Source organism: Octodon degus, unplaced genomic scaffold (assembly GCF_000260255.1).
Source record: "Octodon degus isolate 3935 unplaced genomic scaffold, OctDeg1.0 scaffold00197, whole genome shotgun sequence".
In the NCBI taxonomy this organism is placed as follows: Eukaryota; Metazoa; Chordata; class Mammalia; order Rodentia; family Octodontidae; genus Octodon; species Octodon degus.
Window position 1 is genome coordinate 1474691 of NW_004524773.1, and position 16570 is coordinate 1491260.

Here is a 16570-nt window from a genome sequence, read left to right on the forward strand (position 1 = left end):
CCCCCCCCCCCGGTCATCTTCCTTACTCCTTAACTCCCCCTCAGGCCTCGCAGTCCAGGGAGGTAGGAGGTGGCATGAGGGACAGATAGCATCTCTGTGTGGCCTGCCTCATCTTTGAGTGGAGAGAGTCACGAGATAGGTCTGGCTGTGGCAAGGATGCTCCAGTCACCATGTCCGTGTACCTGCTCTCATAGGCTGGCAGGTGCCGGTGGGCGCAAGAAGATCTTCCGTCTGAGTGAGGTGCTGAAGCCCCTGACGGACGCTGAGGTGGAGGCCATGAAACTGGGCGCCGTGAAGCGGATCCTGCGGGCGGAGAAGGCTGTGGCCTGCAGCGGGGCGGCCCAGGTATGCCCATCCCCATTCAAGCATGCTTTCTCATTCTTTGAAGCTAGTTTTTACTCAGCTAGTTGCATATGGCACTTCCAGGCAGTACAGATGCAGCACATCTTCCTCGGCCATTACCTATATATATTTTTTTTTCTTGCGGAACCAGGGATTAAACTCGGGTCCTTGTGCTTGCCAGGGAAGCACTTATTCCACTCAGCCATCTCCCTGGGCCCCATTACCTATATTCTGTCCCCTCCCTAAGGATGACATTGTACACAAATTCAGAGATCCTGGGCTCCGGAGATAGCTCAGTGGTATAAGTGCCTGCCTGGAAAGCACAAGGCCCTGAATTTGATCCCCAATACTGCGGGGAAAAAAAGATCTTTCCAGATCTATTAAGTTTACTGGTACAGTTTAGGTTTTTTGTTTTTTTGGTTTTTTTTTCTCTCGGTACTGGCGATTGAACTCAGGACCCTGTGCTTACCAGGCAAGCACTTATTCTACTAAGCTATCTCCCTGGCCCCTTAGATTACATATTGACCACATTCATGGTAGGATCTTGCACCTGTACATGGTTTATTTTGGTACTGCCTTTTTCCCCATTCCCCTGTGCTCCCTTCAATCCCTCATCCCTTTCTTATTTGCAAAGCTTTGTTTCTTTTTTATCCTTTTCTCTCTTTTTTTTTCTTTTCCCTTCCTTCCTTTCCCCTTTTTCTTAAGTACCCATGTTCTCTTAAAAACACTTTAATTCGGTGACAATATATATTTTGTTTCTTGCCCTTCTCTACTCTGCCACAAGCAGGCCCTGCTGGGCATGAGGTTCTTTAGCTTCCTTCCTCATGTCTGCACTGGGGATCCTGAGCCTGGCTGGGAGTGACAGGGTGTGGTTTGGGGTTAGCCCCCAACACACACACATACCTGCTTGCTGTCCTGCCAGGTGCGCATCAAAATCCTGGCCACCCTGGTGACACAGTTTCACTCAGGCCTCAAGGCTGAGGTCCTGTCCTTCATCCTGGAGGATGTGCGGGCCCGCCTGGACCTGGCCTTCGCCTGGCTCTACCAAGAGTACAATGCCTACCTAGCAGCCGGGTCCTCTGGCTTCCTGGACAAGTATGAGGACTGTCTCATCCGCCTGCTGTCGGGCCTGCAGGAGAAACCAGACCAGAAGGACGGGTGAGAGGGTAGCCCTGCGCCCTCGTCTCCCTCCCCTTGCTTCTCCTGTCTTCTCTGTCCCCTGTGTCAGTTTCTCCCTACTGCTGCGACTTGCTGAGAGTGGCCTTTGTTCCCCCTATGTGATAATGGGCTTGAGCTATAGCTTCCTCCCTTTTCGTGGTCTCTGGCACCCATTTATTTACCTTGCACATAGCAGCCCTGGTGACACTTCGCGGTGTAAGTTCTGTCTGGTTACTTTTCCACCAAGAGCCTGTGGGATAAACTACAGCTGCTTTTTCTGTCACTTCCCTGGCCTTGGTCTTCTCCATGTTCCTCCATTGCTGTTGTTCAGGGCCTTGACCACTACTGTGGTCTATCTGGAACCACAGCCCACCCCAGGCTCCTTGAGTGGCTGGTTCCTCCCCGCTCCCCTCCTGCTGCTCCTCCATGTTCATGGCCGTGTTACCTCCGAAGCCTCCCCTGCCCCTCACTCCTTCCCCTGGATATAGGAAATCAGTTAGGAATCCCCACTTGGAAAAGGAGTGACTGGGTTTCAGAGAGGGCAAGTCTCTGCCCAAACCAGCCAGCACGCAGCTTTTGAGCCACATCCTGTCACATCCAAAGCTCTGTGGCCAGAAGCTGAAAACTTGTGGCTGCACTTGGGGTTGGGCGGCCAGTCTCTGCAGCCTGTGCTCTGTGCCTTCCTTGGGCAGGATCTTCACCAAGGTCGTGCTGGAGGCGCCGCTAATCACTGAGAGTGCTCTGGAGGTGATTCGCAAGTACTGTGAGGATGAGGTGAGGAGGCAGCAGCATCCTACGGGGTCTGAAGGCTGCACAGCCTGGGGGGGGGTTCCTGGGGGGGTGGGGAGACAGACCCTGAGGTGCCCTGCAGCAGCTGAGTCCTGCCTCCCTGCCCCCCACAGAGCCGCACCTACCTGGGCATGTCCACACTCCGAGATCTGATCTTCAAGCGTCCGTCCCGCCAGTTCCAGTACCTGCATGTGCTCCTTGACCTCAGTTCCCACGAGAAGGACAAGGTGATCCCTGCATTCCATGCTGGGCTGCACTCCACAGTGTGCAGAGGCGTCCTCTGTCTGCAAAATGCACCCCAGCCTTTTACACCACCCCTTGAAAGTTTTCTTTTTGGTGTTGAGGCTGCTTAGAAACAAGGGATATTGTACCTGCCTCTTCTGCAGGGTGTGCACTCGCCCTTGGGGTGGGTGGGGGTCTTGAGCCCAGGGCCCTCACACTCGGCTGCCTTCCCATCCTAGGCTCGTGCTAACATGCCCAGTTCTTTTTTTTTTTTTTTCAAACTTTGACACAGTCTTGCTAAGCAGTAAGTTTCTCAGGTTGAGAACACACTTGAGATCCTTCTGCCTGTCACTGAGTGCCAAGATTGTCCTCCTGGCTCCCATTCATACTCCATTCCTCTCATGTTGGTGAACTAGAGCTCCCACTAAGGCAGGAAGCCTGGAACCTAGGGCACCAGCCTATGAAGGACTTAGCACGCTTAGTGCTGGAGCGGTGGCCCACCCCATCTGTTTGGGGGGTTGGGGGTTGGGGGTGGCTCAAGAAAGGCTTCCTGGAGGAGGGGGCCTGTGAGCTGACGCCTGAGATGTGAGTGCTCCAGGGGGTGGTGGGTATGTACCTGGCGCAGTTGGTGAGGGCCTCTGACCACTCTTCTCGCTGCCAGTGTGTGTTCAGCATGCCTTTGCCGTGCTCCTCTGGCCCTGGCCCTCGGTGCTGTTGGAGACAAAGCAGTGCCCAAGACCAGATGCTCTGCTCACGGCTCCCAGCAGGCGGTGTCTGAGTGAAACAAGGATTAGCCAGTGAGCCACTGCAGGCGGTGGGGCGCCTAACATGCCAAGTTCCAGAGCCAGGGAGACTTGGCAGGGATGTTGCTTTTGAGGAACTGAGGAGAGAGTGGCCTACTTGCAAGGACATAGGAGTACATGAAGCTGGGCCGCCTCCAGCTGGGCCTGCCTTCACCCGGGCCCGGCTTCACGCAGCTGCTACCCCTTCAGGTGCGCTCCCAGGCCCTGCTGTTCATCAAGCGCATGTATGAGAAGGAGCAGCTGCGCGAGTACGTGGAGAAATTCGCCCTCAACTACCTGCAGCTCTTGGTGCATCCCAACCCGCCATCTGTGCTCTTCGGGGCAGACAAGGACACAGGTGTGGCACCCTGCCCGCCTGCTAGGGAAGACAGCTGAGAGCTGGCCAGGGCTGTGGGGCTGGGATAAGAGGCCTCTGAACCGGCCTGAAGGTCCATAGGGGTCTGGAGGCCAAGGAGGACTGACCTCCAGCAAGGGCCTTCCCAGGCTGGTCCTGCAGGAGAGCCCCAGGTCTTCCAGAATCAGACAGCCTTGAGCCCCCTCTGAACAGGACCTTAAATGGGAAGGCCCAGCCTGGTGTTGGGAAGTTCCCTGGGTGGTGAGAGACCCGGGGCTGGGGCTGTGTGAGCGGAGGTGGTGATCTAGGCAGAGATGATGGTGCAGAGGCCGTAAAATGAGAGGCCTCGGGGACTGTAAGAAGTGGCTGGGGCAATGACCAGGACTGGGTTGGTGCTGCCTCTTACTACACCTAGCAGATAAGGCAAGGCCAGGAGTTTATCCCAAAGCCTTGAGGTCACTGTGGGAAGACTCAGAGAGGGTCAGGGTCAGAGCTGCACTGATAGTGAGCTGTTTGTCTCTGACTTAGTGGTCAGAGAGGCTGTAGGTAGAGTCGAGTCCTAGGCCCACACCCCTTCCCTAGGCAGTTTGCTTCCCAGTGCTGCCTGTTTCCCTCACCCCCTTCTTCCCAATGACCTGCTCCCTGAGAAGGGGCAGGCACCAGGGACTGAGGAGAGAGCGCCTTGGGGATGAGGTGGGAGAGTGGGCCAGTCTAATGCCCACCCCACCCTGTCAGAGGTGGCCGCGCCCTGGACCGAGGAGACGGTGAAGCAGTGTCTGTACCTCTACCTGGCCCTCTTGCCTCAGAACCACAAGCTGATCCACGAGCTGGCAGCCGTGTACACTGAGGCCATTGCTGACATCAAGCGGACGGTGCTGAGGGTCATCGAGCAGCCGGTGAGGCCACCAGGGTCCTGGGCAGGCTGAGTCCCCAACTCCAGTCCGTCCCCGAGTGTCTGCACTTCAGTGTGTGCTAAGCATGGGGGACAGGCACCCCCAGCCTGCAGCTGTGTAGCTTCTAGTTGCTCCTCATGGCATCCCCAGTTTGTGAGAAGAGACAAGGTGGCCCAGCAGAAAGCCTGCAGTCAGACAGGCCTTCGTTCTCCTTGTGACCCTTGGCCCCTCAGTAAAAGTGGGGGCATTGATAATCCACCCCTCGCACACACCAGTCTCTGTGCCACTGTTAAAGAGCTGGCCTTTCCCTGTGTGGCTCGAGGAAATCTGGCTGTCGTTGAAGAACGTAAGCTCCTCCTGCTCTCTGCTCTGGAGCCACGGGGTTGCGCCCGGGAAGCAGCTGCAGTGTGCAGAGGCTGCCTCCACTGCAGCTGGGTTTGAAACTGCTTGATTACATCTCACCTCTGCCCCTGACTTTTACAAAATTATTATGAAGTTTTCCAGTGGAAACGAGAGAGAGTCATTAATCCCACATACCTACCTCCCAGATTGGATGGTCTTCATACCTATAAAGTGGGATATGAAAAGAGCCAGCCAGGCAGCAGATTAAAGTGCCTGCTTAGGCAGATGCAGTGGCCAGGGTTCTATCCCTGGCATGCTGTGCAGCCCCGCCCCGGTGGCACATGCCAATAATCCCAGCTCTTAGGAGACTGTAAACAGGAGGATCACTAGAGTCTGATCTATGTAGTGAGACCCTGTAGACCCTGTACTAAAAAAAAAAAAAATAATATGAGGTGAAGTGGGTTGGGTCACCATTTTTAAGATGAGTCAACTTCAATTTGCAGAAGAGTCTGCCCGAGCAGCTGTGTTTCCATTGCAGCTGTGAACTTGGTCAGGGCAGTGGACTTTGGCCCTGCTCCCTCTGTTGGGCTCTAGAAGCAGCAGCAGGTTGAGCCATAGCCTGGGCTGTCAGGCTGTGGCGACCAGCTGTGGCAGCCAGAGAGGCCTTCTGCAAGCAGTTCAGGCACCAGTTGGGCATTCAGTACTTAGATTTGAGACAACAGAGGGCTGGCTTGCTAGGGAGGACACACAGAAAGACCACAGTGCTGGAGCTTGTTGTGCTTGAGAGGAGGCGCCCCCTTGTGCCCAGTTTCCCCCATTCTCAGCCCAGTCCCTCCCCGCCCCCCGCCCCCAGCCACCCTGGACTCCCCGAGCTCACATTCATCTGCTATCTGCTTCTAGATCCGAGGAATGGGCATGAACTCTCCAGAGCTGCTCCTGCTGGTGGAAAACTGCCCCAAGGGGGCAGAGACACTGGTCACCCGATGTCTGCACAGCCTCACAGATAAAGGTGGCCCCCTCCACCCCAACTTTCACTTTGCCTGCTAGATGGCAATGCCTCTTGTCTAGCCATTCCCTGGGCCTCAGTTTCTCCATCTAGAGCAGTATGGTGCCTACTACATGGGAAACCAGGGGCTGCAGAGGTCTGCTGAGCTCCACTTGGACCCCTCTGGGTAGTCACTTTGTGTCCTCTGCCCTCCCCCAACCCCTCTTCCTGCCTCTCTCCCCGTAGTCCCACCCTCTCCAGAGCTGGTGAAGCGGGTCCGGGACCTCTACCACAAGCGGCTGCCTGATGTCCGCTTCCTCATCCCAGTGCTCAACGGACTAGAGAAGGTACAGGCAGCTGCCTAGCAGCTCCCGCTCAGTGCAGTGGGACGGGGAGGATGGAGCAGCACACTCCCTTCAGCTCCCTTCAGCAGCAGGTGGCCGGTGTGAGCATGACAGGGTGGGAATATAGCTGTCTGTGCCAAGTGGTCAGACGTCCACCTGCACTCTGCGGCGACCTCTTCTGACCGCGTGTAGGTCGCTTGTCCTTTCAGCTTCAGTTTCCTTACCTGCTGGGAAGCTCACAGTGACCTGTGCACACATGTGGTTGTCCTGAGGCCCACATGAACTCTTGTCCCAGAGGATGTCTCTCAAGCGCCCTGTGTCTTAAGGGGTGTTGCCCCAGGAGCCGTGGGACTTGGGGAGAACCTCATCTGCCTGGAGGTGCCCTCCACTTGGACTCTTGCAGGAGGTCCCCAGCCTGAGTGGCACACATGCCCAGAGGCCTTGTAGCCCCCAAGGGTGAGCAGATGGGAACTTGGTGGGAAGGGAGATGAGGTGAGTGTGACATACCCTCTCCCTGTAGAAAGAGGTGATCCAGGCCCTGCCTAAACTCATCAAACTCAACCCCATCGTGGTGAAGGAGGTCTTCAACCGCCTGCTGGGCACCCAGCATGGTAGGTGATGTGCCCCCTCCCTGCCCAGGGCCAGCTGGACCCTGGCTGCAATGTCCCTCCCGAAGGAGGCTGTGTAGGGCTGTCTTCAGATAGAGAGGGGTCACCCACCTCCCCATGGTGTCTCCTGGGCTAGTCTCGCGGCGTGGGAGCTCCTAGCCAGAAGACTCCGGTCCCTCCCTGGAGCCTGCCCAAATCCCTCAAGCTGTGGGCAGGGCCATTTTGTCTGAGATGATAAAAAAGAAACAAAAGCTTTGAAAGCAAAAAACCTACCCAGTAACGCAGCATGGGGCCCACACCCCTCAGCCCTGTGGCTGCGTTCTGCACAGCACCTGCCTGGTGAGCTCTGGCACATGCATGAGCGCGCCACGCAGCAGGGCCTGGACCAGCCAGAGTGCCTGGCAGCCTGGCAGTCTCTTCCCCTGGCCTCCATTCTCTGGGCCCCAGTGCATTAGTGGCTTCACGTGCTTTTGCTAAGTGCATTGCTGGCCTTGTCCCGCCCTGTCCTGTCCTGCAAATGTTCCTGGAGCATCTGTGTCCTGCTGCAGTCAGTGCTGGCCACCCAGGGATGCACCAGTCCTAGCCCTGCCTTTGGGGGTGCATAGCCCAGCGGGGGTGAGGATCAGCTGTACCACACAGCATGGCTCTGACAAGGATGGGGACTGGAGGGGAGAGCACAGTCTTGGCTTGCCCTGTTCTCTGTCCCCCGAGTCTGGGAAGTGTGGACCCCTCACTTAGGCCTCCATACTGTCTCTCCCCGCCCTACTGCCACCTGCTGCAGGTGAAGGAAACTCAGCCTTGTCGCCCTTGAACCCTGGGGAGCTCCTGATTGCATTACACAACATCGACTCTGTGAAGTGTGACATGAAATCCATCATCAAAGGTGAGGCCCCTGTGTCTTTCCCCGGCTGTGGCCCAGCCCTGTGCATCAGAGCAGTGCAGCCGCCTGCAGCCCCCGCAGAGCTCCGAGGCCCCCACACAGCCCCTCTCTCCCAGGTCTTCACAGCCTTTCTGCCTGTGCGAGGCACCTCAGGAGTCGGGGGGCACTTCCTTTCGTCCTCCCTCCTGTTCTGGCCACGAGGAGGAGACGGCAGGTGAGCCCTGATCAGAGGCTCATCCTGTAATCAGGGAACCTGCTGGCCTCGCAGCTGCAGGCTGCGTGGAGCAGGGTGTGCACTTCCGCAGCATGACCTGGCAGATGCGGGCTCTCAGTAGCCCCCAGTCCCTCGGAGTCTGGCTCTCCCGTAATGCCTGGGGGCCTGCTCCTGCTGGTTCCACCACCCTACCCGGTAAGTTGTGGACTCCACTTTGCAGACAGGAGACGGAGTTTCAGAAGGGTTAAGTAACTGATTCAGGGACACACAGAAGCTAAGCAGTATGACGGAAAACACAGACTCTGAACTAAAGTAAACCTGAGTTACGTTCTGCCTCCTGCGTGCACCCTGGGCCCAGGCCACCTCCCGAGGAGCCACTGCCCTCAGCTCTCCAGAGTGCCACACTCCCTCCCCAAAAGGCTGTGCATCAGGAACTGGCCTTTGCCAGGAGGTGGAGTCCCAACCTGTTACCCTCTGCTCTGAAGACAGCTGTCCTTTGATTCTTCTCCTCCTGGGTGGGGTCTTCCTCTCTGGGCCATTTCATTTCTTTTTCTAGTGTTCAGTGACTTCTTTCCTAGTCCCCCTCAGCAGCTTCTCAGCAACTTCTTGGGTCAGGTGACACTGAGGAGGTGCCAAGGTCTCTGGTGGAAGTGCCGCGAGAGAAAAGGTCTCTCAGGTTATGGTCTAAGACTGTGGTCTTTCGATCCCTGGCTGCTGCTTCCTTGTGTTTTGTGGTGGGGAGTGGGATGGGACCCAGGGCCTCACTGTCATTGAGCTACACTCCCAGCTCCCCACTACCACCCCACCTCTTTGATGCACTGAAGAAGGTTCTGGCCCTTTCCAAGAGCAGTACAGTCATATGCTTTGTGTTCACACGGTATGGGCACAGTCTTGAGAGGCTTCACAAACACAGCCACCCCTGCTAAGCCCCCACCCCAAGTCTTGTGGTGCTCATAGGGGGAAACTATGGCTCGGGAAGAAAAGGAACTTGTGGAAGCCACTGAGGTGGCCAATAGCCAAAGCCTGGTGATGCGGTCAGGGCGCACCCTTTACCTCCCACCTGCTCTGGCACACTCGCCTGTCACCCCACCATTGCTCACCTGCAGCGCCCAGCCCCACTACCCCAGAGTCGGAGCACCTTTCCCCTACTCGGGCCCATCCAGGCAACACTAATGCCCATGGTTAAGAACCAGGCTGAGAAGTCTCATCCTGTCCTGCGCATCACAGCTTCGGCTCCTGCCTTTTGTTCCCTTACAAACCCAGTGGAGGAGCAGCCTCAAGAAGAAAAAGATGTGGAAGTTAGTCCAGGGCTGTGCTCTTTAGACTCCCTGCTCCCTCCTCCATTGGTGGAGTGCTGGAGGTAGAGCTCAAGACCTCACCCGCACAGCATGTGCTCCGGCTCCCTCTAGTCCTAGACACCCACCGCAGTCTGGCCCGGCAGTTAAGAAAACTCACCTGGCACCTTGGCCCAGCCTCGTCCTGGGTGGTGCAAGGATCACAGCAGGGCCAGCCCCAGGCCTTACAGGCAGAGGTCAAAACAAGCTGGCCCTGGACAGACCTGTGACAGAGCAGTCATGAAGGGCTATCTGAGCCCTTGGGAGACTTCCTGGGGGAGGAGCCACCTGCTGGAAGCAGGAAGTTGGTAAGGGTGAGGAGACTGCAGGGGCCAGGCTGGGCCAGGTATCCTGAACCCACTGAGCCGACCTTGGGCCAGAGGCCCTGGCCCAGATGAAGTCAGGCTGTAACCACTGGAGTGTCCTGCCCAGCTGCCTGCATGGAGTGAATTTGCCCTTGTTACCTTGTGGTCCTCTAGAAAGGAGGTAGAGGTTGAGGCTGAGCTTTTGGAAGACCCCGCAGGCCACCATTTGGAGAGCAGTATAGAGGCTAAGTGGGGCCCCAGGGGAGCAGAGAGGGCTGGTTGTGGGGGCCTTTGACAGCAGGCAGGCAGGATGTAGGCCTCTCTGGAAAAAAAAAGCGGGTATTTCCTCAGTTTCCCATGGGTCCCCACCTGCACTGTGCCCCTTCAGCCTCCTCCCTGTCTTCCTGTAATATCTCTCGTTCCGTCTTTGGGCCCCACTGTTCCTTAGAAGACCATCCCACTTGATGCTCCCCTAGCCTCTCAAGGATTGGGGGTCTCTTCTGGCTCAATAAAGATTTCCTGGTTGACAGATGCACATGGCAACTGGTGTTTGGGGAAGAGGGCTTCAGAGGCAGGTTTGTGGGTGTCCCCATTAGCATAGTAAAAAATTGGGGCTCTGACAGCACTTTTGGGGGCACAGACCCAAGGCCACCCTGAGGGTACCTGTGTAGTACCAGCCTTCTGGGTCCTTTGGGTGCTGACCTGGGGGTGCAGTGTCCATCTCAGCACTTGTCTGTGCCTGGTGTCTGTCACCCCAGCACCAGTGCAAGCCTTCATGCCCACGAGCAGCCTACCTCTGGAGGGGACCATGGAAGTCAGTAGCCACCTTCCCCTGGGGGCAGCACTAGAGGCGCAGCAGCCCAGTGGAGCCAGAGCAGGTCTCCAGCCTCCTGGGGCTGTCCTCAGGCAGGGTCTGGGTGCACTCACCCCACAGCAGCAGGGCGAGGCTTGCTTGGGTGGGGGCAGCAGGTGGAGAGGACGATGGGCCGCTCTCCGCCTCACAGCTACCAACCTGTGCTTCGCGGAGCGGAATGTGTACACGTCAGAGGTGCTTGCCGTGGTGATGCAGCAGCTGATGGAGCAGAGCCCCCTGCCCATGCTGCTCATGAGGACCGTCATCCAGTCCCTGACCATGTACCCCCGCCTGGGGGGCTTCGTCATGAACATCCTGTCCCGCCTCATCATGAAGCAGGTAACTGCCCCTGCCCAGCAGAGAGCAGCTGCACTGAGGACAGGCAGAGTGGGACCCCAGCCTCGCCCAGCACCTGCCGGCCATGTGGGCTTCAGAGGCCCCTCACCCCCTCTGCTAGGATGCACCCGGCTGCAAGACAGTGCAGTTGAACACTGTGCAGTACCAGGGTAGAACAGATGCCACCCGCAACCTCGGCCAGATTCAGCCCAGCGGCGGCTGCTTTGTAACAATGGCTGGAGGCTCAAGGCTGAGGGAGGCCGACCTGGGTTCAACTCTCACTTCTGCTTGTGTCCTGAGCTGCAGTCTCTAACAGGGCCAGTGTCGCCCTCTCGAGGCCTGGGTGAGAATGACATGATGGGTGTTTGGTGCAGAGGCTAGGAGAGATGTAGCGATTTTTTTTTTTTTTTTTTTTTTTCCGAACCGGGGATTGAACTCAGGCCCTTGTGCTTGCCAGGGAAGCGCTTATTCCGCTAAGCCATCTCCCCAGCCCTGGAGTTCAGATTTGGGGGGTTTTGACCCCTTTTCCAAGATGCCCTCTTGTCCCAGCTGCCTGAAAGGGGAAGCAAAGTCCTCTGGAGGGTGGTCAGAGCTATATAGCCGGAAGGGCTCTCAGGCGTTGGGATTGGCAAGGTCGTTTTTCCTGGGGGTGGGGGTGGGGGTGGGGGTGGGGGAGGCTGCCTGCAGCCCGCCCAACACTGTTCCCCTGCCCGACCAGGTGTGGAAGTATCCCAAGGTGTGGGAGGGCTTTATCAAGTGCTGCCAGCGAACCAAGCCCCAGAGCTTCCAGGTCATCCTGCAGCTGCCGCCCCAGCAGCTAGGAGCAGTCTTTGACAAGTGCCCGGAGCTGCGGGAGCCCCTGCTGGCCCACGTGCGCTCGTTCACCCCCCACCAGGTACCTCTAGGTGTGGGACAGCAGCCCTCAAGGACACGATGGTGGTGGGCCCAGGGGACTCCTCCCCTGCCGAGAAGCCCAGGGGCTCTAGGGTCAGGGTTCGGGTGGTCTGGGGTGTTTCACAGCTCTCCACAGCGCCCCCTCTTATTTACCTAGCAAGCACACATTCCCAACTCCATCATGACCATCTTGGAGGCCAGTGGCAAGCAGGAACCCGAGGCCAAGGAGGCCCCTGCCGGCCCCCTGGAAGAGGTGAGGGCCCTGCAGCCCCCACCCCACCCCTGCCTGGCTTGCCCGCTCTCCCTGCCCCCCAGAGACTGCGGCTTCCTAGGCCATCCCTGTCTAAACATGCTGGGGGGGGGGGGACAGCGACCCTTCCTATGTCCCCACTCTGAAAGCACCCCCAAAGCTTCTGTGTGCCCCTCCCTGCCTCAGGATGACCTGGAGCCCCTGGCTCTGGCCACGGCTCCGGCCCCCCGACCCCCTCAGGACCTCATCGGCCTGCGGCTGGCCCAGGAAAAGGCCTTAAAGCGGCAGCTGGAGGAGGAGCAGAAGCTGAAGCCCGGCGGTGTGGGAGCCCCCACGACCTCTTCTTCGGCTGCAGCTCGGTCGGGCCCGTCCCCAGCCGAGGAGACCATGGATTTCCGGGAGGAGGGTCCTGAATGTGAGACCCCGGCCATCTTCATCAGCATGGATGAGGACTCGAGTCTGACCGAGGCCGCACTTCTGGACTCTAGTCTCGAGGGGCCCCTGCCCAAGGTAGGAGTGTCAATCCGCACTGCACAGGAGGGATGAAGCCCAGGGGTTAAGAGTTGGGCGGGGCACCCGTGCGGGCTGGGCGTAACCGCGCTCTTGACCCACTGCCCTTTGCCTCCTCCTGCCACCAGGAGGCAGCAGCGGGCGGGCTGACCGCCAAGGAGGAGCGGAGCCCGCAGACCCTGGCCCCTGCGGGGGAGGACGCTGGCGCGAAGACTCCCAGCCCGGCACCCGAGGAAACCGGGGACCCCGAGACCAAGGGGAGCGGCTGAAAGGGTGTGGGGAAAGGCTAGTGGGTTGGGGGAGCTGGGGCTTTGCCTTAAAAGTAAATAAAGGAGGTGGCGCTCTGAGCTGGTTCCGACATCTGATCAGTGCAGTGAACGGGCTGGGGACACGCGGGGTGCGCCTGCGTGGACACTGCCTTCGTCGGTGACCCAGCCCCTTAACGGCCTTCTTCGCCCAGTGCTGAGGAAGCCGCGGCAAGAAAGTCCTCCTAGAAGGCTGTGTCCCCCCTTTTGAGCCATGGGGGATCCCTCCGAGCCCCCTTCCGGGCAGTACCCCAACCGCAGGAGTTTCCAGGCCTCAGAGCAGCGGCACAGTCTGGAAGCCTCTCAGCCGCAGGCTGCTGTCCCAGAAGGGGCCCCGCAGATGCTGCCTGCGCAGCAGCGGGGCAGTCAGGGCATCCCCAGCATGCGCTGGTCCGAGGGGGCCAGCCTGCCGGAACAGGAGGACTGGTTGATGTCCCAGACCTTCCAAGCTACGGGGACCCCCATCGCCCACACAGAACACCCCAGCTTTCCCTTGGGGTTCCAGACCCAAGCTTACCTGGAGGACGGCAGGACCCTGGCTGGCAGGACCCTGGCCGGCGAATACACCACCAACCTGATGCTGCAGCAGCTGCAGCAGGGCCAAGGTGGACTCCTCCAGCAACTGGAGCCAGCCTACCAACCGGCAGGTGCCAGCTTCCTCAGCCAGTTCGACAGCTACCACAGAGAAAACCAGCCCTTCAAGCTGGGCACGCAGCACAGCTTCTACCCAAGGGACGACCCTGCGACCCCGACGTTCTCGCTCTCAGAGCAGGGCTTCCTGTACTACAGTCCTGAGGTGCCTGAGCCCCCACCGCGGGAGCTGGCGGTGCAGAATGCCAAGGCCTACCTGCTGCAGACCAGTGTTGGCTCGGACCTCAGCCTGTGAGAGGGCACGGGCCCCAGACAGGGAGGGACCTAGCGAACCCCAGGGTCTCAAATCAGAGAGAGGGCTGCCTCATGGGAAACTGCTGTCCGCCCTGGGCTCTCCACTCAGGCATTCGGGCAGCGTGCCGACCAATGCTAGTGCTCCTTACACAGCTAGTTCCCTCGCACATCCTCTGTCCCTGTTCCACGGAGGACACTGAACCCAAGAAATCGGGTCACTTATCCAAGGTTACACAGCTAGGATGTGGCAGAGCCAGATTCCAGATCTTCGGGCCTGAGTCCGCCTCTTTGCTAGGGCCAGTTCCTTCTGCACTTCCTGTCTGAGCCTTAGTCATAAAACACCTGTTAGCCCCCATGAGAGACCAATGAAGCCCACATTCTAGAGAGAGAACAGACAGTAAAAAAAAAAAAAAAATGGTAAGGGGAGCCAGGGGTGGTGGCACACACCTATATCCCACACTTTGGTGGGACACTGAGATGAGGCAGGAGGATCATAGATTTAAGCCCTGTCCAGGCAAATTAGCGAGACTGTCGCAAAATGAGACAATTTTTTAAAAAGGCTGTGGATGTAACTCAGTATGAAGGCCCTGAGTTCAAGCCCCTGTACCACCAGAAAAATGAAGCCCGTTAAGGAGGATAGGAAGTGTGCAGGAATCAGGGGCCTGAGTCAGGGCACGGCCGAGGCAAGGACTCAGAGGCTTTCAGTGCTCCGGGGCAGTAAGGAGGCGGTTGTGTCTGGAGGAGGAAGAGGGGTTGATGGTGCGTATTGCTAAAGCATGAATCTGATGCCATCTGTCCCCATTCCCCTCAAGAGGAAGCGCAGAAGGGGCAGCTCCTCACCAAGGCTTCCCCAGGCCCGCCTACCCTCCACAGTTCATTTCTAGTCAATAACAGCTCCCACCTGAGGGCCTTAAACTCCAGTCCGAATTAACCTCTTGAAATCCCACCAACAAATCCTACCTCAGGAGCTTCAGTTTCCTTCCTGGAAAACCCTGGCCAGCCTCACCTCTTCTTACCCTTCTCAGCCTCAGTGAGGCTCTGGGCCACACTCAGGACTGCCCACAGCCAGGCACAGTTGCACACACTCAGGAAGATCAGAAGTCTGAGGCCAGCCTGGACAGCTTAGCGAAAAATACAGGGGCTGGGGGTGAGGTTTATGGCTCATTGGTAGAGTGCTTCCCTCATGGGTGTGAGGCCCTGCCCCCATCCCCAGCACCCCAAGGAGAAAAAAACTGGACAAAATCAGTCTCTACCCAGCAGCAGACATGCTCTACAAGTAGACCAACCTGGTTTCAAATGCTGATATAATATGACCATCAGCCCCAACCTTCGCTATGCCTCAGTTTCTTCATCTGTAAAGTGGGGGGCCTAGTTTTGAGGGTTCCACATAGCTCTCAACTCCTGGCTCTCCTCCCACCCCACCACCACTCTACTCCAGGTATACATAACCTTCCACAGGTGCCTTTTATGAGACAAGGGCACACGCTCAGTGTCACACATCCCGTCACATCATCTGAAAACTACGTCAGTTTTGCTTCTTTCCAGTCTTACCTTCTCTTTTTCATCTCTTATTGCATTGGCTACCCCCTCAGAATGGCATTAAGTCCCAGTGGGTCAGGCAGACTCTCAGGGCCCTGGCCTACCCCCAGTCTCCCAAATGAGTGGCTGGAGAACAGCGTAAAGAAAAGATCAGTAGTTTGATTTTTAGGCTCCAGAAAGGTCAGAACTCTTACAGGTCTAAAGACAAAGCACTCCATCAGACAGCCCATATTTGTTTGGTTTTCAAATGAAGGGGAAACAGAGGCAAGCGTGGAACTGAGCAGGGCCTGGGAATCTGTTGAAATCTCCAAGCAGCAAACTTCGATCTCTAGGGCTGGCAGTTCCATTGCTCTGGAATAGGCTGTGTCAGCAGCAGTACCCTTGGCTGCCGCAGCTGGGGTTATCCGGGCCTCAGAGCCAGCATTTGCTCTGTGTTCAGCAGCTTAACCCTCGCAGCCCCGGCTCCAACAGCAGTTGTCTCCAGTTACTCTCTCGTTGCTGAGACTTGGCCCCAGCACCCACAAATGGGAGGAGGAGAGGCGGGCAGGCACAGGAGGCCAGCCTGGGAGGAGACCTGCTCCCTTCACAGGCGAGAGACTGGGTTGTAGGGCCAGTGCCCGGCCTCTCCAGACCAAGACTGCTGCCATAAGCTGATTAAAGCCCCCCATGTCATTGGGCATGGTGACAAACTCACAAACTCCGGTAATCCCAGCACATGGAGGCTGAGGCAGGGGGATTGAGACCCTGTCTTGGAAAAACAAAACACGTCCAAGCCTCATGTCTGAGTACATGAAGCTTTGGGGTGACCTCTAGACATAAACCCTAACAGCAGGCACTTGTGTTCCAAATCTCATAGTGGAAAATACTGTTTTTCTTTTTTTTTTTTTTTTTTTGGTGGAACCGGGGATTGAACTCAGGGCCTTGTGCTTGCCAGAGAAGCGCTTATTTCACTGAGCCATCTCCCCAGCCCTGAAAATACTGTTTTTTCACCATTATAGTTGATGCAAGTTGTCAGTTCCTGTGGCTAAAATTATACAAATTAATATACAAATAATACAAATTCTCTTAGGCTGGAGTAGAGCTCACTGGTGGAAAGCCTGCCTAGAGTGTGTCTGTCACAAGGTTTTTGTTTTGTTTGTACTGGGAATTGAACTCAGAACCTTGCGTTTGCCAGGCAAGCACTTGTGTTGCCAAGGTATATCTCCAGCCCAAGTTTTTTCTTTAACTAGGAAGACTTCCCTATACTTACTGAGGTGACATGTGTCTCCTCTAAAGTACATGTTACCTAAATTAATTCTATTATTTTAATGTCAGTTGAGTCTGAGTTTGTTCCATTTTGTTGTCTTTTTGAGACAAGGTCTCACTACATAATTCAGGCTGGCTTTTAACTGATTTTTTTTTTTTTTTTCAGGTCAGTGGTTTTTAACATATCTTTAGAGTCGTGC

The 16570-nt window shown here is 56.9% G+C and overlaps 2 protein-coding genes across 2 annotated transcripts in view; both read left to right on the forward strand.

The window, feature by feature from the left end:
• The window catches only part of Sympk (symplekin), a 31272-nt gene extending 18529 nt beyond the window's left edge, over positions 1–12743 (forward strand). Inside the window, exons 13-27 of the mRNA XM_004644400.2 lie at positions 195–345; positions 1265–1500; positions 2193–2274; positions 2403–2516; positions 3504–3651; positions 4384–4544; positions 5784–5892; positions 6115–6215; positions 6733–6823; positions 7602–7703; positions 10558–10745; positions 11461–11637; positions 11794–11889; positions 12073–12396; positions 12525–12743. Of these exons, the coding sequence (XP_004644457.1) occupies positions 195–345; positions 1265–1500; positions 2193–2274; positions 2403–2516; positions 3504–3651; positions 4384–4544; positions 5784–5892; positions 6115–6215; positions 6733–6823; positions 7602–7703; positions 10558–10745; positions 11461–11637; positions 11794–11889; positions 12073–12396; positions 12525–12665 (2221 nt within the window). The 3' untranslated portion in view covers positions 12666–12743. The remainder of the gene's footprint in view (positions 1–194; positions 346–1264; positions 1501–2192; positions 2275–2402; positions 2517–3503; positions 3652–4383; positions 4545–5783; positions 5893–6114; positions 6216–6732; positions 6824–7601; positions 7704–10557; positions 10746–11460; positions 11638–11793; positions 11890–12072; positions 12397–12524) is intronic.
• Positions 12744–12872: 129 nt separating this feature from the next.
• Positions 12873–16570, forward strand: part of Rsph6a (radial spoke head 6 homolog A) — a 19751-nt gene continuing 16053 nt past the window's right edge. Inside the window, exon 1 of the mRNA XM_004644401.2 lies at positions 12873–13583. Within this exon, the coding sequence (XP_004644458.1) occupies positions 12916–13583 (668 nt within the window). The 5' untranslated portion in view covers positions 12873–12915. The remainder of the gene's footprint in view (positions 13584–16570) is intronic.